The sequence below is a fragment of the Cyanistes caeruleus genome, chromosome 21 (assembly GCF_971803275.1).
Source record: "Cyanistes caeruleus chromosome 21, bCyaCae1.hap1.1, whole genome shotgun sequence".
In the NCBI taxonomy this organism is placed as follows: Eukaryota; Metazoa; Chordata; class Aves; order Passeriformes; family Paridae; genus Cyanistes; species Cyanistes caeruleus.
Genome location: NC_141721.1, coordinates 6,669,448 through 6,696,836, shown reverse-complemented (window position 1 = coordinate 6,696,836; position 27,389 = coordinate 6,669,448). Strand labels below are relative to the sequence as shown.

At 40.4% G+C, this 27,389-nt stretch overlaps 1 protein-coding gene across 2 annotated transcripts in view; it reads right to left on the bottom strand.

Moving 5' to 3' along the window:
* ULK2 (unc-51 like autophagy activating kinase 2) overlaps positions 1-27,389 on the bottom strand; it is a 37,500-nt gene that overhangs the window by 5,252 nt on the left and 4,859 nt on the right. For both annotated transcript variants that reach the window (XR_015278543.1, XM_023939319.2), the window contains exons 4-23: positions 20,313-20,345; positions 19,909-19,945; positions 18,596-18,769; positions 17,467-17,540; positions 16,869-16,970; positions 16,478-16,536; positions 16,092-16,174; positions 14,063-14,113; positions 13,572-13,657; positions 12,810-12,981; positions 11,886-11,946; positions 11,573-11,665; positions 8,450-8,587; positions 7,287-7,432; positions 6,982-7,062; positions 4,033-4,319; positions 3,733-3,926; positions 2,975-3,084; positions 2,006-2,158; positions 1,169-1,377 (exon numbers count right to left, since the gene is read on the bottom strand). Coding sequence is in view for 1 of the 2 variants with exons in the window: in XM_023939319.2 (XP_023795087.1) it covers positions 1,169-1,377; positions 2,006-2,158; positions 2,975-3,084; positions 3,733-3,926; positions 4,033-4,319; positions 6,982-7,062; positions 7,287-7,432; positions 8,450-8,587; positions 11,573-11,665; positions 11,886-11,946; positions 12,810-12,981; positions 13,572-13,657; positions 14,063-14,113; positions 16,092-16,174; positions 16,478-16,536; positions 16,869-16,970; positions 17,467-17,540; positions 18,596-18,769; positions 19,909-19,945; positions 20,313-20,345 (2,343 nt within the window). In the remaining variant the exon portion in view is untranslated. The remainder of the gene's footprint in view (positions 1-1,168; positions 1,378-2,005; positions 2,159-2,974; positions 3,085-3,732; positions 3,927-4,032; positions 4,320-6,981; positions 7,063-7,286; positions 7,433-8,449; positions 8,588-11,572; positions 11,666-11,885; positions 11,947-12,809; positions 12,982-13,571; positions 13,658-14,062; positions 14,114-16,091; positions 16,175-16,477; positions 16,537-16,868; positions 16,971-17,466; positions 17,541-18,595; positions 18,770-19,908; positions 19,946-20,312; positions 20,346-27,389) is intronic.

Below are 27,389 nucleotides of genomic sequence, written 5' to 3'. Positions count from 1 at the left end.
GATTCCTTGGTATGTCAGCTCTGTGCAGGAATCACATTGTGGCAGAGGCAGCTTTAGGGATGACAGAACCAAATGGGCCTCAACAGATCTGAACTTGTTCTCTTCTTTGTTAATGAATTCAAGATACTGCAGCTTATACTTAAAGAGTCTTTCAACAAAGCCAAAGGAATTGGTACATGAAGTTCTGTGTTGAAACCTGAGGAACTAAAGGACTCACAAGTGGGACAAATTACTTATTTTATTATCAGCAACACAAAAGTATGCTTGGCACTTGTGTGAGGAGCCAGGAGGAGCATTTGGCTTTTATTATGTAATAGACTTAATACCTACGAAAGATCTGATCTGCCTCACTTTAATCTACACTTGGTTCTGAAATTAAATTGTGTTAAAAAGTGGCTGTAACCAAATTTTACACTTTAGACTAAAAACTTCAGTTGGAGTGAACAACTCACTGCTGCTCTGTCAGTAAAACACACACTACACATGCAGAGTTTCTTCTCAAAAAGAAGGCTTCAAAACTAATCAAACACATCTTAGCAATGTTTATAATATTTTCATTAATAATACAGGTCTAAATACATTTTAAACTCTGTCTGTGGGAAGAATACAGTGTAGTGATAAGCATTCATGTTATAAGAGATATTCAGTAGGCACCCGAACACCTTCCAGAAAGATGTGAATGAGAAACCAGAGCAGCAATCTGTCTTGAGAAATGTACACTCCAAGAATAGCATTCTGGTGAAAGACCACCCCAGTTTGTGTTTTTAAAGTGTCACTTCCCCACACATTTTAAAAAATATAGGACAGTCCTCCCACAAGTAGGATTGAACGTCATTCCCTGACTGTGAGGAAGCAATGAAATGCCCAGAGGGGCTGTGTCAGCACCCACATGCATTGGAATTAAAAAGAGGCCTCTCTGGGAGGCTGTGGTGGACAAAGGCAGTTATGTTCCTTTGGTTACCTATTCAAACACATGAAATGCCAGCAATAACTACCAAAGAGAAACTGGCAACTACCGATACAGCAATATTTTCAAGATCTTAAACAAAAAAACCAGCATGTGAGACAGTGCAGAGGGAACTACAAAGCACATGGAGCAATCCTGCTTGTACCACATCTGTTTCAGCAATATCACACATTAGAAAACATGAAATTATTGTTCCTATACCTCCATTAAAGTTTCCTCAGGCAATTCAGGAGCTTCAAAGGTGATAAAGCCCTCTAGGCTGGGAGGGGAAGTACCATAAGGGATGTACTTCAGACTCGGAGCCGCCTCAGCCCCCGGAGGAGAGGAGCCCATGTAAATACCAGGAGGAGAGCCCATATAAACACGGCCACTGGTGGAGCACAGAGACCCTCCAGAACTGTTTGATCCCACTACAAGAAAAATAACACACACATTCAGTCTGATTCAGCACTGGGGCTGTGGGTGACAGTAAGTGACACACAAGGAGCCAGCAGAGAGTCCCCCATGAAAGGCTCTCCTCACTGCTCCTTGTATGGCTCTGTAGACAGAGCAAAGGCTGTGCTGTAACAATAGTGACAATTCCTAACAGATTCTGGGATTCATGGCTGACACAGGTTGTCCTCTGGTTCACACTGCTCACCTGAAGCCTTTAACCTTGAGGTCTTTGATTTTTGGCAGCACAGCTGACTCTTGCCAGAAGGCAGGCAGCTCCCACCCTTGGTGTGCTGTTTCTGGGACAATGCACAGCAGCAGGCAAAAATCAGTATTCTGACTTTTCCTTTCTGCTTTTGCCATAGAAATTACACTCCCAGGGAGGGAGTAAAGCTGTGTACACAGGAGGCTACTCACTGCTGGATTGTACATCTGTGCCTCTGACGCTCTTTAGGGGGGAACAGCAGGAACTATCTGATACTAATCTCTACTTCCTAGAGCACTTTTACTGTAGGCCCTGTGCAAGGCAGCACTCAGGCCCCAGAACAGGACAAGCCCAAGTGCTGCCTTTGAGAAATGTCCACACAACCACCAGGAAAGTCTTACCTGAGGTGGTTCTGGTTCTGAGGACCATGTGGGTGCAGGTGGGCGGGGTGGCACTGCTTGGAGGGGACCCCACAGTGAACATGACAGCCCGAGAACTTGCCCCACTTCCCATGGATGGAGTTGCCATTGCAATTCCATAGGCTCCTGCTGGAGCTGAGAGAGAACATTACAGCAAGTTAGTCCCTATTCCATATAATCACACCAAGAAGTAATTAGATGCAGCAAATTGGAGCACTGCAACACAATGTACTTCAGTGCAGATCCAAGCCCTGGACTAGTTAGAGGCTCCCACAGGAAATAAAAGAAGCTGAGTGGACAGTTTTGGTGAGACACAAACAGTCAAGGTGCAGCTTAACGTATCTTCTTACTTTCAATATCTCAGTGTTCTACTCTCACCCAGGAAAGAGCAACAGAGACTCCCTGAGAGCCTGAAGATGTCAGCTTTGCAGCAAAAGATACGGCAGAAAAAATTTTAAAGGCAGATCATGACAGGTCTGGAGGACAAAGACCAGCCCTGTCTGCAGAGCTGCAGAACTTTCCACCTGCTCAGAAGGGAGAACTTCTGGTGGCAAGGGACAAGCTCAGGGAGGAGGAAAAAAAAAACCCAACCAAACACCCAGAATTACATAAATTTACTTTCATATGAAATCAAGGTGGAATTGGAAAATGAAAAGCCACAAATGCTAAATTAAAAATAAAACCAAACCAGAAAAATCCCAAACCCCTCCAGCCAGTCAAGATATTTCTGTGTTTAGCACAGAAATAAGTATTTTCCAGTCTCAGTTATTTTTAAAGCTATGCTAAAGAAATGCAACAGACCCCCTTAAACATTAAAAAAAGCCTTCTGTGCTGAGGCTAAAAATTGTCAGAACCAATTCTCAAATTTGGAAGCAAATCTGTGATCCAGCTGGCATTCCATAAAAACCCAGGCACAGGGAAACAACTTGGATGTATCACCCTGATCCTTACCTGTATCCATTGGCCTCTCTGTGTTGAGACTGTCTGTGCTGCCTTGGTATAACTGGCCCCCAAGGGTGGTCTTTACCTGTTGATCTGACAGCTTCCCAGTACTAACAGACCTGGACAGGAAAATACATGAATTCCCAAAAAAAAAAAAAAATAAAGTTATTCAGAAATATCATCCAACTTGCTACTAAGGATAACTAAGATTCTTGGTATTTACTACAGAGAATTTTTCAGCAAAAACAGAGAAAGTATTGAAATCTTACTTGTTATCATGGATCTTCTAAAATAGAGCAAACCATAAAAATAAAGATAACTTTTTCTCTCTTGAAAAATTTATATTGCAAACTTTGTCATAGAGATTTTCAAGCAAAAACTTGAACAGGCTTTACAGAGGCAATGAAATCCCAGATTCAGCTAATCAAAACAAAAGGGAACTAGACAGCAACACAAAGTGCTCCAGGAAGTCCCTGCTATATTTATAGCCAGTACAAAATGTTTCTGTTGCACACACCAAACCCCAGCATCCCCTCACAGCTTTTTCACCCTCTGAGAGTTGCTGTGTGCAGTTCTGCTGCCCAGCTGTCTCCCCCAAGGGATGCAAAGTTTCTTCTAAAGCAAATGGGAGAGCTCTAAGTTATCATTTAAACAGAGCGCTTTGGGGAAATAACTCTTATAAACACCTCACCTACTCAAAGATGCCCCTCCTCTTTCAAAATTAGGCCTGAAATTTGATGAAATGTTCTGTTCCTGGCAGTGCCTACCTGCCAAAGGTGGTTTTGCTGTGCTGTTCTCCTGCCTGTTTGTCAGCTGCCTGGCTGGAGTGGAAGTGTGTGAAGTCCCTTGGGTCAGTGATATCTTTAGGCTGCAGTGGGGTTTCGGCCAAGCCCTGGCGATTTGCCAAGGCCAGCAAGTTGGAGGACGCTTGAGTTTTAGGTATTTTGAAAGGAGCTGTTGCCTTTAAGAATCAAAAGCAAGAATACACACAAAAAAGTTAAATTATAACTCCAAAATATTTTTGGTTTCTATTCAGTGTATTTCTGAGAATTGCACATTTAACAAACCTTAGTGGGAGAGCCGATGATTGTTGGCAGTGGGGTTTTGAAGAGCCAGTCTGAGCTCCTGGGTGAGGATCCCATGTGCTTGGTAGGGGATGTTCCCAGGCTACCTGGCCTAGTTGGCTGTGGAGAATGACTGTATCCATACCCAGCATAGGATGGGCAAACTGGGTCTGAATGCTGCTTTCTGAGCTTCTGCTTGTTTTGGTAGATATCTGTGAGAGTAGGAGCACTCTGCAACCTCGCTCCCATCAGAAGTGACTGTGGAGACTGAGATGGTGGTACAGGAGAACCTGTGGAGATGACAAACAGAAAGGTAAAATTCTACTAGCAGTATTTGCAAAGTGAATCGATGAAGCCTAAAATTCCAGAGATGTGTTTGATCATTAGCTCACTAGACAGCAAGGAGAATGGATTTAGCCCATGGATTATCTAAACTATTGCTACACCACACTGACGAGACCTCCAAGCTGCCAAATAAGCACAATTTCAGGCTGACAGCTGTCAGTACATCTGGAAACCCGCACCAAAACAAATACAGTGTTTGGATTCAGCAGGAATGGCATAACCAGCACTGAAATTCCAAACTGAATAGAGGTTCTCAAGGCCTGGAATGATACTCTTGCAAACAAAAGCGTGAATGTGACATTGCATGTTAACAACTTGTTTTGTGTGTAATGACTTCATTTGCAGACACAAAGGCAGCTCTTGATCCTGCAAGAAAATTTGGTGCTAAAAAGAACCAAATTATTCAGATGGAGCAGTCTGGGGACATTACTTTGAGCAGTTTTTTACTTTTTAGTCTGTCAGACTGAATCTTTTTTCAAAAACTGACAGAGGAAGTCCTTAGGCAGGAGTGCAGTTTCTTATAAAGCAAATGGGAGAGCTTTAAGTTATCATTTAAACAGAGGGCTTTGAGGAAACAACTCTTATGAACACTTCACCTACTCAAAGATGCCTCTCCTCTTGCAAAATTAGACCTGAAATTTGATGAAATATTCTGTTCCTGGTGTGTGTTTTTGGGTCTCATGATAAGGAACTGTGCAAAGTTACAAACATCAGACTTCAGCTTTATGGTCACAGCTTCCCAGAGAAAATGCCTGTCTGTAACCTCCATGAACTGACACTGAAGTGAGTTTCATTCATGTCTAAAAAAAAAAATGAAAGAGGGAAAAACTGAACCATACAACTAGAGAAGGTTCTTAAAAGCTGCCCAGGAGAATCTTCTGAGAGAGGCTTCATTTCATAAATGTCTGCTCAAAAAAACTACCCCAAACTTCTTGCAGTTTGCTCAGTAAAGTCCTCAGCTGTTACAACATATCTTTCAGCCTTCCTAAGCCCATGCTTTTGCTAGTTGAATTTTGAATATGAGCTACTTCATCTTGATTTCATTCCACTCCATTAGGCAGTATGTTTCAGAACAGCCTGTCTGCCTGCAGCTCTAGCAGAGGGATCAAGTCTATTTCTCATTAACTTTCCAGCCAAGAATTTGCTTGCCTGAAATCCCTCTGCTTGTCTGTCTCACAGCACTGGGAAGTCTTTACCTTCGTTTTAGAATCAGTCTGGAACCTCACAGGTTCCTGTTACAGTGTTGTTGCCACCCCAGAGGCTTCTGAATTAAAAGTGTGTCCTCTGCTGTCACTGGCAGCAAGAACAGCTCAATTAGTTTAGAAGCTACATTACGAAAGACATCTTCAGTCCTTAGAAAAATCTCAGCTCAGATGACCTCACCTCACCCAGAGCAAAAAACTGGTTCCCATACCCATTTAAATGCTGAGAAAGACTCGCTGCAATTTGTGGTATTGTACAAACAGAAATACCACTGCAGTCATTTCAAATTAAGAAGTGAAACCAAGGAGGAAAAGAATGCAGAAAACATATGAAGAAATGAAACATTAAAGCCCCTGCCAGCCATAAAAACACTGCTATGGTGTGTTACAAGTTAGTTTGATACTGGCAAAAGACACTAAACCAACAGCCCGACAAGACTCTATCCAAAGAAAAGTTGCAACACAAAAAACAAACACGGGGCTTTGTATTCTCTTCATACACACTCCTTTTCACTTTTTAAGAGATCATTTCAAATCTAAGGATTCACTCATTCCTTTTGTTGAGCCAACCAATGGCACAGCAATTATAAAGCCAATTTTTGAGACACATCATAGAACTTATTTCATATGGATGAAACCATTCCCAGACTCCAAGAAGTGAAGGCTTTATCATGTCCAGATGGTTTTGGACAAGTGTTTAAATAAGAGAAAAATTCACAATGCAGTTTCAATACCACATCTTAGAAAGTCAAAATAAAAAGTATAACCAGTATTTTAGCTGGAGAAGAAAAGGCACCCAAAAATGAGCACATAGCAGAAGAACAAATTGCTGAATTGCATATTCTTATACCAAATCCTTCTGGCATTACAGTGCAATTCCATCTTTAACAGACTCAGAACATCTTCAAGTCCTATTTCTTCCTGATTTTTTTTTTCTCCTGCTGGCATGCCATGATAATTTATGACTTGCAAAGCTTGCTGACTGCTTAGCAACAGTAACATCAGATCCCAGCCGATTTCCCAAGGGAATGACGAAAACGTGTTGCACACTGTGCACTGGCAGCTCTGCCTCCCTTTTCTGAGAACTGGCATGACAGAGCTGGTCTATCAAAACCAGATTCTGAGAAGCATGTTACTACCATTCATTATAAACCAGCCCTGGTTAGACAGGCTTCATGAGAGTTGTTGTTCCATCATGAGAGTAAGAAATTTCAGTCGCTATATTATTGTGTAGGGAATCAGTTATGGGCCAAGGTGTCACCCAGGCCACAAGTGGGCTGTTTCCACAAAAACTCAGTGCCTCCTATTAACCCATTCAAATATGTGTTGGCTCTCCTACTCCTTCACAAAATGCTCTACAAGCTCTATCAAAATAATGCTGATTGCATTGTCTGAAGTCACTCACCTGAGAAGTTTCTACTCCTTGATTCATGTCCTTGGAGTTGTCCACAACAACAGTGTCCAAGCTGCTCAGGTATGGTTCCAACTATGCAAACAAAACCAAAACATGGATTTACACTTCACTTAGAAAGATAAAGCAAGTTAAAACCCAGTTAGTTTACTTCTGTGAGCCATTTAACAAGAATTATTTCTGCACACATGACCTGGCTGGGCAGGTTGTGGTTTAAGATTAATTTCAAGCTAGAATTCGAGTTCTGAATGACTGCTTCAGATAAAGCTTTACTAATTGCTAAGCATTTCTGTGCTTACCTAGTGGTGAAGGAGAATATGGTCTGGAAGATCCTGTGGACAACCTGCGCCCAACACCCTGGGCAGTGTCAGCTGGCACTGGAGAGCACGAGCCCATCTTCATGAACCCCATGGGGCTGGTGTTGGAGCGTCTCACAATCCCGGCTCTGGCCAGGGAAAAGAATGGTCACACACACTCTGCTCACTGCCTCCTTGAGAGAAACTCCAGAATCCCCCCCAATGACAGCCTGATCCGTTAAAGGAAATACTGGTGTTTCAAGAGAAAGCTAAAAACTTAAGCTAAGCTTTCCATGCCGAAAGTAATCAAAATTTAATTCCCTTTGTTACCACAGATTTTAAACTTTGAGTACCATAATAGTCTGTTAACTGGAGAACACTGAAACATTAGAACATTCCCTCAGTACACTCTAATCTTCAAAAAATTTGATCATAATTTTTTTTTATTTCACAACCAAGTATTGTTGTAAATGCCCATTTTTTAATCAGTAAAGATTCTGACAAAATTTTCATATTGGGTCTGGAATACAGATCAGATAACTAAAACAGATTATTTAAGGGAAAGTCATTTCCCTGAATGTAGCAACTATAATCAAATCAGGGATCCTGGAAAAAATATGCAAGAAACTCTGGGTTTTGTTTTTGTAAAGATCTCCAGAGTTCTGAGTAGTCTATTTATGAGTCTTTGACCTTCACCAGCCTGATCCTGCAGACTACAAGGCAGAGACTAAGCTGCCTGGCTCACTAGAGCTTTGTAATGGGACAAGCTGGTTAATTAGCATGCCCAAAATTGTTTCCTTGATATTCTACAGAACAAAGCATTCATCTCATCACTACATGTGTGAAAACAAAACGTAGCTTATTACTGACATGCCAGTTCATGATGTAATGTCATGCAATACACAAAGAGCTGTAAAAAAGCAGGACTTCATATTTTTACCTTCTTGGGTTGCATTTTGAGTAAAAGAACAAGCTCATTTTGTTTTCATGAAACATTTCAAGTGCCCATCCAAGAATCTTGAGATTGTGAAGGGCTTTTATTTGCTATCATTGAAATGTCTCTTTAGTGTGGAAAATAAATTACATCAGCAAAAAAGCAGCGACATCTGTCAGGGTGCAAACACCAACCAGACCCAAGAGAAGGGAGTTAAAAAGGCCAGCCTCACCTGGGTGATCCGTGGGGGTTTGACACAGGGCTGGCAGTAGAAGAGAGGTTCTGTTCTATGCGCTGGTAATTCCGGAGCTGGGTGGGAACCGGGATCGGCGCCGTCTCGCTGCGGGGGGACACGGAAGGCTGACAGTGCCTGAAGTTGGAAGGTGTGGAGACAGGAGATGGAGACAGGAGATGAATACAGGTAGGCAAGGCCTCACTCTCTCAGAATTGTACTGTAGGAATTTGGAGGAAATCTAGGAAACAGGCAAATAAACTTCTTCTGTGCTCCCTGAGTCTGCTGAGATCCTGGCTTGTCCTAAGCCAGCTCCAACACTGCACGGAGGAGGATCAGGAAACTGTTCAGGACTCCCTGCCTTCCCTGCATTGGCTGGGATCACATGGAGCTGGGAGTCAGCCCTTGGTCACACACCACTGAGATCTCCAGATCCCTCTGACTCCCTGCCAAGCCACCGCTGTGTTTACCACACTTGAAAATAGCGTTCTAGGAAAACCCAGAGCGCCAGGGACAGGAAGTTCAGAGCAGGGCTGGAATGTGGACAAAAGCCACCGAAGCACAGGCAGAGATATCCCCAGAGACATTGTGAACTTGCAGGAGGAAAACATGTTATGTAAAGCAACAACCAACCCCTGACAGGAGGAGCCAAACCACACACCTGAACATTAATCCACAGATTCCAACTGCAGATTGCCCAAGTTCAGCTGGAGTGCCAGTGACCTGCCCGGCCTCAGTGTGCCTCATGATAAGGGACTCAAACCACTGCATGTAATCAGTAACCAACACTTTTAAAGGAAAACAGAATTCAACAGAAAGAATTTAAAACAAATGGGCTGTTTGGAAGATAATAATTTTACTATCTGGTCCTTTATTGACCATGTCTTTAAAGAAAGATTACAAATTCTTAGAAGAAATGTGAAAAAAATTCTCTAGAAGACAGGCATGTACAAGACTCACTGATGGGCTCCAGCTGAACAGAAATCTGGGTTTTTTACTGTAATTGTCCTATTCTCTTTGCTACCACTTAGAATGAAATATTACTTCCTAATAATCACAGAGCTTCCTTAGCAAAGGAAAGTAAGTTTGTCCTGCTGTTGCCACTCAGTTTCTGGATCCCAGAGTAATTTGGAAGTTGGCTGTGGGCACAGAGTCAGCAGAAAGCCTGAAAACTTCCAGGCAAGGAGAAAGACTCCCAAGTGGAAACCACAGGAAGGCTGTGGGCAGCCTGCCATGACTACACAGCACAGTCAGGGAGCATGGGGAGCCTCTCCCCAGGAGAGGAAAGCAGATGTTATTTGAACTGTGGCAGTGACAATCAGGAGACCATGAAGGCACTTCAACTTTTCAAGAACTCAGCACGGAAAATTACTTTCTCTGCTCTCACATAGCCTTGCAGGTAAGTCCAGGCAAGCCCTTAAGCTGTGAGCTAACAGGACACAGCAGTGCTGTGTGACTGGGGTGCAGGGGCACACTCCTATCAGGAATCTCCAGCTCAAGCCCAAAGCTGAGCTCTGGCCAGGCATCCTCCAGTCTGATGTGGTTTGTTACCAGTCAGAGGAAATGCAATATAGATGTGTGCAGTGCTGCATGCAAATCTTGTTTCTCTGAGATCCAGAGGATAAAACTGGTAATAAACCACAAGAGAGTGAACCACCTCAACATAATCTGCTCATTCTGGCTGAAGACTGTCTGTGAAGACATACAACATAAAGCAGCGTAACTATGGGCACAATTAATTCAGTTTCATCTGCTAATCAGAAAGATTCACTGTTTCACAGGGCATAACCTTTTGTAAAACACCAAAAAACCATAAGAAACAACCCACAAACAACAAAAGAACGTTTGTCAGGAAATAAAAAACCAAACCCCAAAACCAGCATCTTGTAGAATACCAGACACACACACTGCTTTCTTCAGTCCATGCCCCATGCAGCCCCAAATGCAGTTACTGAATTAACTCAGCCAGTACCTGAATCAAACTGTTACAGTACAAACAGTAGCCACCTGTTTCTAATCAAATGACTATTTAGCTCTTACTAATATACAGATAACACAACTGGCATATTTTCATAGAACTTCTAACTCTATAAAAACTCTGCCTGATACAACTTAGGAAAGTACAGTGTATTTGTACTACACTGTACATGGCCAGTTCAGAGCAAATGGATCTCTGCAGGGAAACCATCCCCATTATCTGCCCTTAAACATAAACCATGAGGCTAAAAGCTGTATCGACAGCCCCTGTCAGCAGATTTCACCAACTGCACAAAGACCAGCACAAAGTAACAAACTTTTCTTGTGACAAGCATTTCTAAACAAATAATGCTGACTTGCAGCCCTCTAGCACTGGCACAAGTCAAAAATACTTCCAACATAATAGCTTTATTCCCCAGTTAGCCGCTCATCCTCTTTCTGTTTGTACTGAAAACATGAAATTCATCACTTGAACAAATTCTGCTTATACATTACATGAGTAGTTAAACACCATAATTAAGCTTTACATTTTCCAATGTAACACAGGAAAGATTTCAGGCCCCACTGATGAAAATCAGTTCTATTTTAAACTAGCAGAAACTGAAGCCTAAAGCTATGTGGAAGAAAGGGGACTAATTACCAGTCCTGCTGATGGAAAACCTGCAATACATGTTTAGCTCCTTCATGTGACTTTGGCATCTTGTGAGACACAACCATGAAATTCACAGTAATCACCTGCACAAAAGCCACACCCAGTGACCAGACAAACCAAGCCAGCCACGAGACATAAATCCACAGCAATCTGGGTTTTCACAGTTCCTCTTCTCTCACAAACACTTCTTAAAATCTATCTGCATTCAACATCTTGACTCACCACATGAAGGCTGTGCTGTGCTTCCCAATGCCAAAGAAAACAAGTCAGTTATGTCCCTAAATTTCTGCTTTTAAACAGTTCAAATTTTAAACAAAGAATGCTGTCAACTCCTTAAAGAAATCTTTTGGGGATGCACCAGAGAAGGCATGAAGGGTAGAAAACCTGGAGAAAAGAGGTCTGGCTTCTATTTTAGTCCAGTTTCACAATTTAAAAGGTAAATCAATGAAGCCAAAACCATAAAATAGCAGAGAATCCAAGCCTGCATCACACACCTGTTAGCTGTACCAGAAGCAGCATTTCGAGAAGAGGCTGAGGATGGTTTCTGTACAGTTCCTGAGCTTCCAGAAATAGTTAATGGTGACTGCCTGTAAAAACAAAAACCACTATCAAAAGACAGCTCCTCACACCAGAGAAACTCTCTACTTGGCAGCAAAACTGAATTCAAGCTGCTTAGATACTCCAATTCTTGTTTATCTTTCAGAAAGTCCACAGAGCTATGACAACCCAGTGCCAAAAGCCCAGTACCCCCTTCTGCAGCATCAATTTTAGAAGAGGTTTCTTTTGGAAGAAGCTCAGCACACCTACCCTCCACACATCAAGAACTCACTGGAAGCCCGCCTGCCAGCTGCTCCCAGAGGCATATCATCTGCAGGAGGGAACACATGGAAAACCCACATCAGCAAGCAGACCCAGAAAACAAAATCAGATCTTCCATATTGCTGTTGTAGAGAAAAACATTTCTGTGAACATACAAAAGTTTCCCACAAAAAGTTTTGTGTAGGAAAATATCTCAAATGTGACGCCCAACAAAAATGTAACTGGGGAAGGGAGTTCTTTACCAAGTTATTTTGCTGTCTGTTTGTGGGTTGTTGCCATAATAATAATAATTTTGAAATAAACTCCATTGTTTAGGAGTACAAGGTATCAGCACTGGGATGTTTACAACAATGGATGGCAGAAATCCTTCAGACAGTCATTTAGTCAAGTATTTACCACAAGTTGGTGGCATCGTCCAGAAATCAGCTTTGTGTAATTCAGGTTGGGATCACGTCATGAATGTGTTACATCCAAGTGTTTCCTTTGTATAAGCCCAGGCTGATTTTTACCTTTCATGTTAGAAGTGTTTTATGATTTTTACCTACACCTGTTATTTAAAGCTCTAGAGCATGAGTTTGGAGGAAACAAAGTGCCTGCTTCCACAAAGAATTCCAAGAGAATCCTTGGGTCTTTTATCAGCAGGTGTTTACAACTGAATCTCTTCTACTGCCAAGCCCCATTATTTTCCATAACTTTAGACCACCCCCTATTGCATATTTGGCTGCTCAATTGAAGATGAAAATGTCCCAGATGGACAAAAAGTTTCCTTCCAAAGAGGAATTAAACTACATAAATTAATTTCAGTTTGAATTCAGAAACATTTAGAGCAAAGAGAGCCAAAGAACAACAGGAGGTAGAAGTGTGTTATGAACAAAAATTGTGTTGAGATGCAAAAATAAGAAAGGTTCTTACATGAATGGTCTGAAGAGATATTGTGTGGGACAAGAACAAAGTCATCTGTGTCACAAGAGGAGTTCTTGCTACTGGTACTGGCAGAGTCTTTAGAGACTTGAAGATAGTTAGGAGGACCCAGTGGAGGGGAAGACAAATTTTCTTCTTGAATGTGCTGCATGTCTGGCAGGGACTGGAGGGAGATGGTGGGAAAAAGAAAGTTAAAAATACCCACTATAAATCCAGATTCAGAAAGCAGAAATGCTTTTGAACTATTACATTTCAAATACTGGATAACCCTTGTAGTGTCAGTTTTATACTGATTAGGCTGTGAGTTTAACAACTGTGATTTATTCAATCATTCCTGGTGATACAGATGTACCTGTTCCAAATGTCACATAAAACTGAAGTCACTGGTTTGTAACAAGAAGCCTTAGCCAAAAGGGCCAATTCAAAATTTATCTGTAACAGCCATTACACTGCAAACCATACCAGAATATCTAAAATTTGCTAATTTGATATTTGTATGTATTTTTTTTTACCTTAACCAAAACTAACAACAAAAACCTCCAACACAAAAAAAACAGATCCAACACAAGGAGCAAGAGAGTACCAAAGTGTTAATGACATTTAAGGAAAACACAGGGGTGTTCCTTACTCTTTGCTCCTAAACATGACAGTTTACAGTGTTCAAGTATTAAAAGATTTAAAAAATTCATGAATTCTTGTCTAAACATTACAGTTAGTATTTTTTCAGAGGATGTTGTGTAACACAGAACTTACTGGAGGAGAAGCAAAGCGACAAGGAGAGCTACCACAGGAACTGCCAGAGACTGAGCCTGGATATGTGGGCACTGGTACAGGACAAGCTAAAAGAGAAAAACCCAGAGGGGGGGAAAAAATAAAGGGAATAAGACTTCAAAAGGCTGAATTTCAAACAAATTTCCTCATTGCTTCTCATTCATAAGCCCTTACACAACTTATAAGAACAGCACATCCTCAATCACACGAGGGTATTTAAGTTCAGTGCAAACGTCAAAAGAACAAGTAATTAAGTATCACATTTCAGTCTGGCATAATACAAGAAAGGATTCAACACTCAGGCTCATAACAGAGCACAACAACAGGCAGGCTGAGGAAAATGTCTCATAAACACTTGGTGTGATATTTGGCAGATCCTTCTCCCTCCCAGCTCGCAACATTCATCATTCACACAAATAAGTGAAAAAAATGTGAAAAAAAAAAATCCCAAAAACCCCAAACCAACCACTTACATTTTTTCACTGCTGAAACGTGATCCAGGAAAGGGTGGTTGAAAAACGCTTCTGTAGAACAAGAAACAACCACCATTGTGAGTAGATGTACAAATGACAGAATTTACAGACTGTGTTGCAGATGGTGATAAATGGTTGCCTTCCCAGAATCAACACTGCACAGCCAGAGGGTGAAGAGCTTATAAAAGATTAAAGCTTTCTATGGTATGTGCTGCTACAGAGTTTGGAAAGGAAACAAGAATCAATTGAATAACTTCAAATATCAGTCAGCAAGGCAAATCAGACTGAATCACTAGAAGACATCTTGTGACTGCACTTAAAGCCATGTACACAAGAAACCTCCCTATACTGCTGAGGAAATTATGTTCTCTGTGGTAGTAATTCAGTTTGAGTCTGCTTTTCAAAACAGTGAGCATTTTTCAGATCAGATACTAAAAGTATTTTCAGCTCTGCCTTTCCCAAGGATTGACATTTATTTTTGAAGCCATTAATGCAACACCTTATCTGGCAAAAAAAAATAAATATCCCAGCAGAGCCATTCTCCATGCGACTTCCCAACAGCAGAGCATGACCTGTGCAGCCAGCTCATGGCATAAACCAGAATTAGACACCATTTCTTTAACCATTTCCTCAGTGAAATCACTGTTGTTACATCAGAAATACTTTGTTTTTGTTATAATGGATGTGCTGAGGCACTTTTAATTGAGCATAGCCAGTTGGCCACCAGGTTACATGGAAAGTTTTGTTCTGCAAGGAGCAGTGTTCCGCTGTTTCAGGGAATTTGAGGGTTGGTGGGAGCCAGCTGCTGAGCTGGGTGAACTTTAATGTCCAAACACTGGAGGAAAAACAATGCTGTGCCTCAGACATAAGCAAAAAACATGGAGAAAAAAAAAAGAGAAAGAATCTGAGGCCTGCAGTATCTCTCTTCCTTCAGCAACACTTTTCTCCATGGCCTGATAAGGGAAGGAATCCAGCTGTAATGCCTGAACAATGTAATTATTAACTTTAACACAGGGATCAGGTGCTCTCCAGCTTTTGTACAACACCTGCTGTTCTACTTTATATTGCTGGAAGATCAACAACATTTCCAGTGCTATTTTTACTTTAACAACAGGCGACTGGGCTCTGTTATAAACTCTGCCTTTCACTCCCTTTGCTAAGCACATTCCAGAGCAGCCCCTTTGAGGCCCTTTAAGTGGCTCAGCCAAGGAAAACATGACTTTCATCACTGCTATTCTGCTTTCTATTTTTCTTTCGAAGCACAAACACTTTCTCCCACCACCACAAGTGATACAGTGAATTTCCCATGTTTGAAGAAACTGTAGGGATCAGCACACCCAGAGTGCAGAGTGCAATCAGTTACTCACAGTCCATGTTTGTGATGTATTATTTCTCCTACATGTAGAGATTTATATACTGATCTCTTATACTCTCAATAAAATTTGTGACATTCTACCCAATTATTGTGAGCTTTTTCTGGATCTGAACTAAAATTTTAAGATTAACATTTCCTGGCAGCTATGATAAAACTGCATTAACAAGTAGTGCTATAGAATTTAAATAAGCAGCATGAATATCATGACATCCAAGATGCAGCTAAAAAGATTTAATCAAGATGTAACTTTTCAATAATGTGTTTCCAAAGTGGATTCTTCCAGTACATGGAGATCAGAAATGTTTGCTCCCAGTCTGATGCCAAAACACTAGTTAAAGTAACAGAAATAAGACTTCAACGTGAAATTTAAGGTATAGCAGTAAACCCTTGAAGGAGAGGGCACAATTGAAAGCATTAAACTGATTTATATTTCACTACTCAAAAACAAAGTCATGATTTATGTGCATCTCTTAATACTGACAGTAGTTATCCAGTGGTTTGTTTTAGTTACTCTGCCTTCTTTATGAAAACAGAAGAAAAAAACCACTTCCCATGTAACTGGCTATGGACAAAAGGTCAAGATAATTATTCTGGTCACACAAATACAACTAACACGGAAAGTCAAACGAGCAAGAGGGAAAAAGAAATGCATACCAAAGTCCATTCTATCCTTTTGGTTCCTCTGAAGCAAACCCAACAGCAGGTCAGCCAGGTAAGCTGATGTTTCCCTGGGAATACTGCACACAAGAAGAAGTAAAACATCCATTAAATGTAATGAATGCACTGAATAATGCATAGCACATTGACTTTCAGGAAATCAGCATTCTGCCACGTCCCTAAGTCATCACTATCTGTGCTTTACAGCCTTAGTTCATTTAGTTTCAGCTAGGTACAATGAAGGCAAGATGCAACACTGGTATCACACTACATCCTTGCAAAGATAGCAACAGCAAATATTGTTATGAATCCCAGGCATTCCCCAAGATGAAAAAGTGTTCAGTCAACAAGTATAAGTGACAGGAAAGGCCATGGTGACATACCTAGGAATCAAATTCCTGTTCTTTTCATAAAACATTCTCAAATCTTGAGGACTATTGGCCTGCCAAATAAAAATGTACATTAATTAAAGCTTGGCTTCATGGAGGAAATAGCTTTTGTACCTAAGCACACATACACAAAGAGGAGACTTTTGCATATGGGCATTAAAGGAGAAAACACCAAGCAGAGCATTGCAGATCCTTATTTATGTATTTCCTCTGGATTAAACACATTCATCATGCAGACTAAGCATAAACAACTTCTCTCTTGGTATTCTCAAGCCTTTGCAGCACCAACATTCAGACATCGCTTGCTTCTGCTTTCCTAACTAGAAGCAAGACCCCCAGGAACATACTTCAGACTGAGAAGAGGGAAAAAGAAAGAAAGTATTACCTGAAAAGGTGGTTTTCCAACAAGACACTGATAAATCACAGTTCCTATGCTCCACAGGTCTGCTTTAGCATCGTAGTGTTGAGACATAATCACTTCAGGGGCCTGGAAAGAACAGCAAAGTCTCAGAAGGGAAAACAAAGAAAGGAAAGCCAAAGCAATATGAATCTAGTGCCATAGCAGTATTAACCACTTTATTGTAAGAGAAAATTAATGTTTTCATGTGCATTACATGGCTTGAGAGGTACCATCTCCATCTAAAATGAAAGCTGTGTTTCAAAACCACAAAAAAACTGAAGAAAGCGTCCAAGCATTTGTCATGTTTGGGAAGAAGAGGGAAGTGTTATTTACTTGGCTTCAGCAGTTCTTCCTTTGACAAAGAACCACTAAGAAATGTTTCATGTCTCTCTGATTTTAACAATCATGATCTCCAGATCCCAAGGGGAATAAAAGGGTAGTAAAACTATGGAAAGGGGAATTGCACTCTGTCCCTGATCCTCGTAAAGCAACATGAGGCATTTGCCAATCTGCAAGCACTCAATTATTTTGTTCTGGCAGGAGAATGTTTGAGATAAGCAAGATAATGTGAAATATCCCTTACCATGTACATAGGGGAACCACACAGAGTTGCAGCCATCATGTTGCTGTGCAGATAACGAGCAAACCCAAAGTCAGCTGTGTAAAGAACAACCTTGGTCAATGAAGAGAAAGATCATTTCCACATTTTTACAGTCTAGAAATCACCTGTCTCTGAGTGAAACCTGCCACAATTAACAGTGGGATTGAAAAAAGACAGATTTAATACCCAGCCAGCTACATGGAATAGTAGAATCTTTGTCATGCTAAAAGAATAATATATTATCTTTCAAATGAGCAAGCCAAGAAGCAGCAGTGACATCATTTGCACAAACTGCTGCTCAGGCACCTCCCCAGCTGCAGAACAGCCTGTCTGGCATCAGCAGGAAAGGATTAAAGTCACTGGCTAAATATAAATGGCTCATTAAGAGTGATGAATATACAATCTGCCTGCAGTGAAATCACATCAGGTACAAGTTGAAGAAGTCAAGTTTCAGGTGCCTAAATTTTCCATGCAGGCAAAAGCATCTGAAGCTATCAAGAAAGGACAGCAAAGGAAGAAGTTTTGTCTCCCCTGTGCAATTTTTGAGCAAAAGCACAGGAAAGCACTTGTTAAAAACAAGGTAGTTTTAAAACAGACAATGAAGAGTGATTAAAACTCCTGAAGTAGCCTCTACAGAGGTGTCTGGTAGTACCCTGAATATTTGACATCTCTCCCCTGTTACAAGGCCAAACCTCCCTTCTGCTATGCCAAAAATAGGTTCATTTTTGAACCTTCATTTCTGAACCTCTCAAATAACGCATAGGAGGATCTCTGGAACTGCAGTTGGAGTCTTGCATACACAGAGTTTTGAAATGGGTAAAAGGCTACTTCAAGTTTCAAAAGTTAGATTTATGCCCAATTAAAATATTTTAGTACTAGAAACATCAGCTAAATAGATTTGTCCTGCAGATTTAATCAAAAAGGTCTTTATGATTCAATCTTTTTTTATCCTGAGAATGCAGCACAGCATGAAGCTCATCATTCTTGACTTGATGTCTGATTTGCATCAATTGAATACACTCCATATCCAGTACTTGAACTAGAGAGACATTTCTGAGGAGGGAAACAACCCAACAGTGCTGGTTTACCCTTCCAGTCAGAGAAAATGTACCTATTTTGATGCGTATGCCACTGACACTGGATTTCCGCCGGCTGGCGTAGGACAAGAGAATGTTCTGGGGTTTGAGGTCCCTGTGGATGATGCCTTTGCTGTGCAGGATGCGCATGGCTGCTGCAATCTGCTGCAGGAACACTCGGATGGTGTCCTCACTGAGAGTCCCCTTAGCTGGCAGTGATGCACACAGGAGAGTAAATATCAATATCTTTAGGTAAAAGCAAGAAACTTCACAGTGATCAGCTGAAAACATGATCCAGACTCCAGTGCTTTTCTACAAATGTAAATATTCTGAACAATGTAGATATCATATTGTTTTAGAGCAGCTACAGAACTCTGAATCGTGTTTTTCTGGTAGTTTATTCAACTTGATAGCATCATAGTTGCAAAACTTTTCAATCACCATTAAATCCTAAACTGGCTAAAAAGGCAACAGAGGCAAGAAAATAAAAGAACTTCACATTAAGTGCATCCAACAATCATGTTAAAACCTGAAGCCATAAAACTTGTTCTTTAAACAAATGATTATGGGGATGCTGAGAACCACTCTGCACAGAAATTTCATCCATGATAAAACTTACTTTGAAAAAAAAAAAAAGGAGATGTACTTTTAAAAGTCTCTTCTGAAGGTATTATCTCATTCTGCAGCCCAAAAAAGCACTGAACACAGGAGCTGGATCTCACTGAGTCTTTCCAAAGGTTTTAATGGCAAGTGAATTAGGCTTTTAATACACACAGTTACCATAACAATAGCTGTGCACAAAAAAGATTCCTTCAACACGCTGAGATACAAGGGCAAGTAGAATATTTTCATCATGAAAAATATGAAGATTAACATCTCTGCTCAAAATCTTGGTTGTAATAAGAATCCATTTGTCATGATTCTGTAAATTCTGTCCTCGCTTTGGGCAGAATCATGGAAAATCTCTCCTAATCCAGCACTGCCTCTTTCTTCAGAGCATTATTATGTATGTAAATCAGTGTTTTTAAGTCCACATCTCAGAAAAGAAGAACAGGTGCAATCAAAACACTGGGAACAGCCCCCAAAATGCAGTTTTAGGAATACAAACCCACACATTTTTTCAGCACGTTACTTATGGTTAACTAAAGCTTCTTCCTCATTGACAAATAAGGGAATGTTACGTTCAGTTGTGGCCAAAAAAAAAAAAAAAAAACATTTTCTGTGTATTATTGCATTCACCCATAATTAAAGCTCAAGCAAAAAAACTCAGAGAAACACCAACGGTTGTCAAGAATACAGAATATAAACACATAAAGCAAAATAATAGGGAAATACAGTAATCAATTACCTTGTAAGTAATCTGCCAAGTCCCCACCATTGCAGTACTGTTAAAAACAAAGGGTTTTATTCAAAATACAAGCACTGGAAACACCTGCTACATTATTTCTACTTGTAATATTTTAATGAAAATTAGATCTTTCCAAGCTGTTTGCCTTAAAATTGTTTTGTTAGTTATTTGGAATTAATAATTTGAGGTGTCACACTTTATCAATACTTACAGTATCATAACATGAAATTGAGTAATTTATGAAACAAACAGTGCTGATAAATTTAGTGGGGCATAGCAAATTCATAATTTAGTTTTCAAAGTTGTTTGGTTTAGCAAGCCATTGTTAGTTTGCAGCTGTTCAAAGGAATAGTTTTGTCTGAAAGTCTTTAAAATCAACAAGAAACATGCATGTTAACACATACCTCCATGACCAAAAAGACAGAATTGGGCATTTCCTAAAAGAGGAGAATAAAAATGATTTAAGAATGTGAGAAGATAAAGTCTGTACCTGTATTAACCAAGTGTAACATGGGATTTTTCAATCACTGAGATACCTTAAAGTCACTCCACTATGAGATATTTTACATTTCCAAAAATATTTTCATACGTAAAAACATAAAACCATGAGGCAACATTTCCATGAAGTGTCTCCCTGAGTGAGCCTTTTTCAGAAGCACATCCCTGCCATGCTCCTCATGGCAGAGCTGGGAGTTGTGTCCATCCTCCTCAGATTTTCCAAAGCTCTGACCTCCCATGACCTATCTGCAACCTGAATTCCCTCTCTTGTAACTGGGGAAAAGTTCCTGAAAGACAGATTGCCTAACTTCTACTGTAAATTATCTACACACTCCACAAATCCAGTTGAAAAAATAAATCTGTGCTTAAACCTCACTGTAACAAAAACACTCACCCTTTTCCCAAACATTTATTTTGTATGAGGGAAGAAAGGCCTGACCTGTCTGTGCTAATAATCAACATTTTTTTCCACAGCCTCCTGCATAAGACAATTCTGTTGGGCCTACAAAGTTGAAAATTCTGAGAGTTTTTATAAAGTAAAAGTATTTTTTTCTCCCTCTGAGCTGATTCAGATTGAAAGAAAAGAACACAAAGAGAACTGGAAAGAAACTAAGGGAAGTGTACAGTAAACAGGATGATGCTTTTAGTTACACAGTGTGTTACCTCCCTTTCTCTTTAAAAATAAACAAGGGCTAACAGATTGAGGGAAAATATGTTTTTTAAGACAGCTGAAGGAAAAAAGTGAGATGGCACCAGACAAGGCCAGGCACATGCCCCAGTGGGAAGTGGGGCTGCAGACAGTCTGACTAAATTCTGCTAAACAGTGTCACAAGAAAATCAAAAGGGACATTGCACAGCAAAATAAACACTGTGAACTCAGCCACCTTCCTCTGTGCTTGCACTGAAACTTCAGCAGATGTTCAGTTTGACCACTCTGGCAAGAATTACCACCAGGGTGCCACTGTCAAGCACTCACTAACAGCTTATGTTAGAAAGCTTAAAAAAGAGACATAAAAGCAAAAATGAGCCCATGGGCCCAGGCTAGAGAAAACAACGACCCTAAGTACCACACACAGCACAGAGCTCAGAGATGGCACAACCCATCACAGCCAACCCATCACAGACATCCAGAAAACTACAGGTAATGGTAATAATTACAGTTCAAGATGAACTGCCTGGTTTAAGGTTAACCCAAGGCTGTATTAGCCTGCTTCACTTTTGGGAAGCATTTAGTCACTCATGTCTGTGTTACAGAAATGCATCTGAGGTTCTTTCCAGCCTGAAACATCAAGCACACTTTGCAGATTTGTTTACATTTGGAAATTAGCTTCAAAGAAAGCAAGTTTCTAGGAGCATGAGTCAAATCTGTTGGGAATTGCAGGCAAACTCCAACCAATACAGAATATTAAAGCAGCAACAGATCACACTTCAGGATGTCCCAATTGTTCAATGTCTCTGCAATAGCTGTGGCTGACATGAACCATAATTTACATTCCTATAAACACCTCAAAACCTCAGTGCATACAGCAAAGCAAAAAAACCCATTAGTAATTACTTGCTTTGCAAATTACTCAAAGTATATAATTGTTCCTTTTTGTATTGTTCCTTTGCAACAGCACCTTCCAAGACAGCAGCAGTCTTTTAGGAATCCCAAAGATGCCAAACAGCAACTCTGAGATCCCAATCTATCAAACTGAAAATTGTACCAACTGAGGATCACTTCACTTAAAGGACAACTGTGACGTGGAAAAGAACAACCCAGCTAAGAAGCACGGAAAGTCCATTCTCCAGTGACAAGAGAGCAGCTCAGCTCCTGGATTTCCACCCAGCATTGCAATCCCACGAATCACAAAGATGTTCCACAGCGTCAGAGCCTCCACTGCACAAAACCAGCAGCTTATGGCAGCATGTAATGCTCAGCTCATGACAGACATTTATTCATCACAGAACTAAGAGGATACGTTTGCTGGATTCCCTTGGAAACAAAGTCCTCTCAAGTGAACTGCTCTCTTCAGAAACACAGAGCTGATGATTTGCCCTGTTGTACCAGCCCTCACCTGTTCAGAAAGTAATTTCTGCAGACCATACTGGACTGCCCTCAAATAGAATTACTCTTTTTTTTTTTTTTTAATTTATATTCTTGATGAAAAAATAACAAGTCACCAAGTAAAGTCATAGAAAGAAGCAGAGCATGTTTCCTTAATCTAGCTTGGAAAATCCTGTTTTAATAAATCAGCAGAGCAAATTAAAGATTCCACAAAAACATTTTCCCAGACTCAAAAGTCCTCTCCAATTCATAGTGAGGAAGTAACAGTTTGCACAGAACTGATACCAATCTCCCCAGCCACAACTTGTCCCAACTTGAACTCATAACCAAATGCTTTTCAATATCCCACCAACACAAGTTTTAGTTCAAAATAGCTGAACGTGTTCCACCCTTCAGAGTTGCTCAAATTTTGCCTTACAGTTCTTGGCCAGCCTGACTGGGAATGTGATCTCCATTTTGGGACTACATTCAGAATAGACAAGACAGTTCTGGAAGACACATTTTGTCCTTCTAAATTATTTTGCTGAACAATAAAGCTCTCCCTATCAACATTCCCCAGACTTGTGATTTCTGTTGACTCACTACGCAGAGCAAGTGCTCAAAATGGAAAGATTAGAAAACCAGCATGTTTCAGATCTAACATTCAGGAATAAAGCTGATCTAGCAAGTTATTTTAAACTGCCTCTTGAAACAGATAACAAAGCTTTCAACAATTTGCACTGATGTACAGATCACAAAATTAGTGCAGCTGAGTTGTTCTGACCTACACTTCTACCTAGATAAATAAGCAAAACAAATATCTGCTGTGTTGCAACAATTACCAGTTTTGTCCAGCAATCCTTGTTTTGCTGCTGAAAGTTTTCTTGATAAAAACCTACTTCTGCTCCTTTTTATTCTAAGTTTGACTCACAAGCAAAAGTTAATAGGAAACCAATTTACAGTTCTGAAAGGTAAACAGATAAACCTAAGAGAAAGAGGTTAAGAGGCAACATATTTGCCAAAACTTGCTATGTTTTAATCTAAGGCTTCCACCAGTTGTCTTGGGAGATGCAAAATTCCGACTTGAATCACAGTCTCAGCACAGTAACTCCATTTAAAAAAACATTAATTGAAAAAGAAGTCAAAACACCTATGGTTACTTCCAAGAGCTGTTGCTAGATCTCTGGAGTACTGGCAGAAACATTCCCTAGACTTCATTTTGGTTCACAAGTCCTCCTTTAGAACAAGCTGAAGGTCTGCAAGGAGCTTAGTAAATTCCCAAAGCAGAAACTGTGGCAAATAGTTACTCCTTTTGCTTTCAGTCCGTAGATTTTATTTCATTGCAGCTTATGATGAGAGTCCCCAAAGCAGGAGAGTTAATCTGACAGCTGGTACACTGCTGTTATCTGATTAATTTTCTGCTATGTTCATTTGTGCTATATTGGATATAATTTTTTTTGGCCAGGAAACACACTTTTTTAAAAATTGCTTTAAATACATTTGGCAAAAATTCTAATGATACAATGGAAAAGGACAGGTCCAGATCTTTTAAAGGCTGTTTCTCTCTGCATTACATTCTTGATTTACTTTGTGAGTGCAACCAGCAACAAATTCTGTGTTCAGCTCCTATTACCCAAAGGACTGAACATTTTGCTAATTCTGACAAAATGTTAAATCTCAGACTAAATGTCACTTGACATGTGCCTGTAGGATTCAAATAGGGTGCATACTGCCAATGATTCACATAAAAGAGCAATCAGCCATGGAGAAATGCACCACAAGAACTGGATCATCCATTTGCTGTTAGTGAAATGCTGTATTTTACCAATATATGGGAGGTGGGGAAAGGGACTGCTCTGCTGCCCAGCACCAAGGAAAGGCACAGCTGCTCTCAGCACAAAGGTTCAGCACACTTGTGTTTTAAAAAATTTTGTGAAAGTGTTCTGAAATTCAAATTACAGCGTCCACACACAGCAGGTAAGCAAAAGACTGTGTAGTAACTCTTCTGAAACAGTTCTGAAATTCAAATTACAGGATCTAGGCACAGCAGGTAAGCTAAGGCCTGTGTAGTAACTCAAACTCTTTGGCTCTGTGGGCCACAACAAATTCTAATCCTGGTTGTCCCCAACCTCCAGCATCTACAGTGGCATCATTCCTGCACTGTCATAACCAACCTGTCAGCTGGCATCTGCTGCCAGGTAGTGTTCCAAAACTTTTACACTGCTACAGGGCAGGATTTTATTTTTTTTATTTGAACAGCATGTTCTCATATGATTACTTCTACAAAGACACAGAGGATGGGTATTGACAAACACAAAGGCCTTAAGCAAGCAGCTGTGGGGACTAAAATAAAGATGTTGAGACATCCCCTGTTCTGCTGGGAGTGTGGAGGCAATGAAAGCTGTGAGACACTGAGATCAGAAGTAGACACAGGATGCCTGGAGCAAGTATCTCAAGAAATACATGCACCAGAGCAACTGGAGTCCTTGGGTAAACCAGAGGTATTTAATTCCTGCTGCTAAAACAACCGTTCCTCCCCTCAGCACCCCTAGTAAGAACTCCCAGGCTCTGTGTACAAGCAAAGCTGAGCTGTAGGAACCAGAAGGATCTCTGGCTCCATTCCCACTGGCTTTCTCTGCTTCCAAGGACAGCAGAAGCAGCTGCAGGTCTTTGTCTGCTCTGTACCAACAAGCTAAGACAAGAAACAATTTTTATCCAGATACTGTTTCTACAATAACACTTGAGAAAATAGTTCTCCCTAAACTACTGCTCAAATAGCAAACTTCAGACTCCATACAGTGAGGACATTAATTCACTCTCCTAAAATGCCATCTCCACGATACATTACAGGCTTTCATTCTGAGGGCTGACATTCTAGTGAGGTTTTGAATTAAATTATTTGCTAAAACAGGCACTGTCTGGCACTGTGTAAGAGATTAGTTCTACTCAGTACACACTTGGGATCATGAACTGCACAAAACTGTAAATTCATGCCCTAAACATAGAACATTACAAATAACTTACTGATACTTTCATACTTCAGTGGAATACTTTATCCAAGGATCTCAGTGTATTTTATGCTGGTGAGTTAGAGGTTATTTTAGACTCCCTTTGCTTTTGAGAAACAATGGCTCCACTTCTGCAATTAACAGGATCCAAGATTAATCTTTATTTGCAGGATGAATGACATCCCACAGCACCACCACAGGAAAGCAGTTGTATCCCTAAACCATTCCAAGATTTGGGAGGTTTTTTTTCATTCTTGAATGACAGACAATCAAACACTTGCCCAAGAAGATAAGTGACAAATGTCTCTCTTGCTATCCATCTATTTTATGTGAGTTTTTTAAGCATTTCACAAAAAAATTCATTTTGCTTTTAGAGGTGAGCTACTTTTCAGAGCCCTACTGCAGAAAAACATTTGTCTCTCAGAGATGGAGGGTTTTTATTTAAGCATCTCTCCAAGTTGCCTCAGCACCATGGCTTCCACACTCTGGTGTGTGAGCTCCCCAGCCCTGTGAGGTGGCACCAACAGCAGTGGAGTGCTCTGCTTACATAAAATTCTTATCTGCAGCTCAAACCTGCCAGAGCTGCATGTCCACCTCACGGAAATCAAGCACAATTATCCTGCTGGCTGCAGAACAAAACATTTTTATGCCACCATTAACACACAGCAGTTCACTGGGGTGTGGCTCCAGATGAATGGGCACTTCTAGTAATTGAACTTCAGACACAGTAATAACATACCAAAATGGTATTCACAGCATATGAAGGATCAGCAGTGGAGAAGATCTGAAAATGTTCATGCATGATCAGCAGAATGGTCCACAAGTTCTTCTTGGATTTAATTAAAACCTTCATGGTGTGTCTATTTTTGGTATGCTGACTTGTGTGAGTGGTCATGAAATAGGAACAACCATAAATGAAGAGACATGAAGGAGAAGGAACCTAACTACTTCCTGAAAATCAATCCAAATTAAGCTTTTTGCGATATATAAAATAATAACTGTACATTCATTCTTGAAAGATGCATTCCAAATTGCTATGCAGGGATACAGCTTTAATCTCAAAGTACTGCCATTAATTTAATATTATGAGATGTGAAAATATTTACCCTTGATCACAATCAATTTACACTTTTTTCACTTAGTTTTACCACTTTCATTGCACACCATCTTTTCTACCTGAAAACTCAGAGCAACAATCAGATCATTGGTTTATTAAGCTACATGATCTGTCAAACTGCATCTGAAACAGGAGCATTTTCTTATTTCAAACTGTCTAAGGTTAAGAAAAGCTTTAGCCCAACAAAATTACAAAAATAAAACAGACTCCTGTTCACACTGAGAACTTCCTACTGTGACACAGACTCCACTGGCTCCAGCACTGAAGAAAAAAAATAGCTTCTGTAAACTAAGAAATAGCTTGAAATCCTTAAGTCTTATCTGCTGGACTGTATCACTGTGTTCACAAACAAAAGGGGCAGCACATGCTAGAACATGAAATGCTAAAGAAAATTGGTAGGCGTAACAGCCTGCTAGACATGTGAATGCCTTGCATAGTGTTCATTCTTGCTGGGTTATAAATTAATGTAATCACAGAAGTTAATGATGTCTGCCACGTCACAAACACAGCAGAAATGGAAAAGCTTATTTGTGCGAGTGACACACTCTTTATACCATATCTTGCAAAGCAACTCCTGTAAAAGCAGCATCCTGCTGCCAAGCTTTGTGTTTGCTATGAATGTCTTTGAAATATATCAAGGTACAGGACAGGTTTTCCCTTCTCTTTGCTTTAACTGCTTATTTTATTTAAACACAATAACTGGTGACAAGAGGCAACAACCCCTTCTCAAAGGCAGCAGCACTGATCATTCAAGAAGTCCTGTCACCCTTTCCTGGGGCAGAACAGAAAAGCCTAAAAGTTATGTTTTTTAAAACCTTTCAGGTAAAGAAAC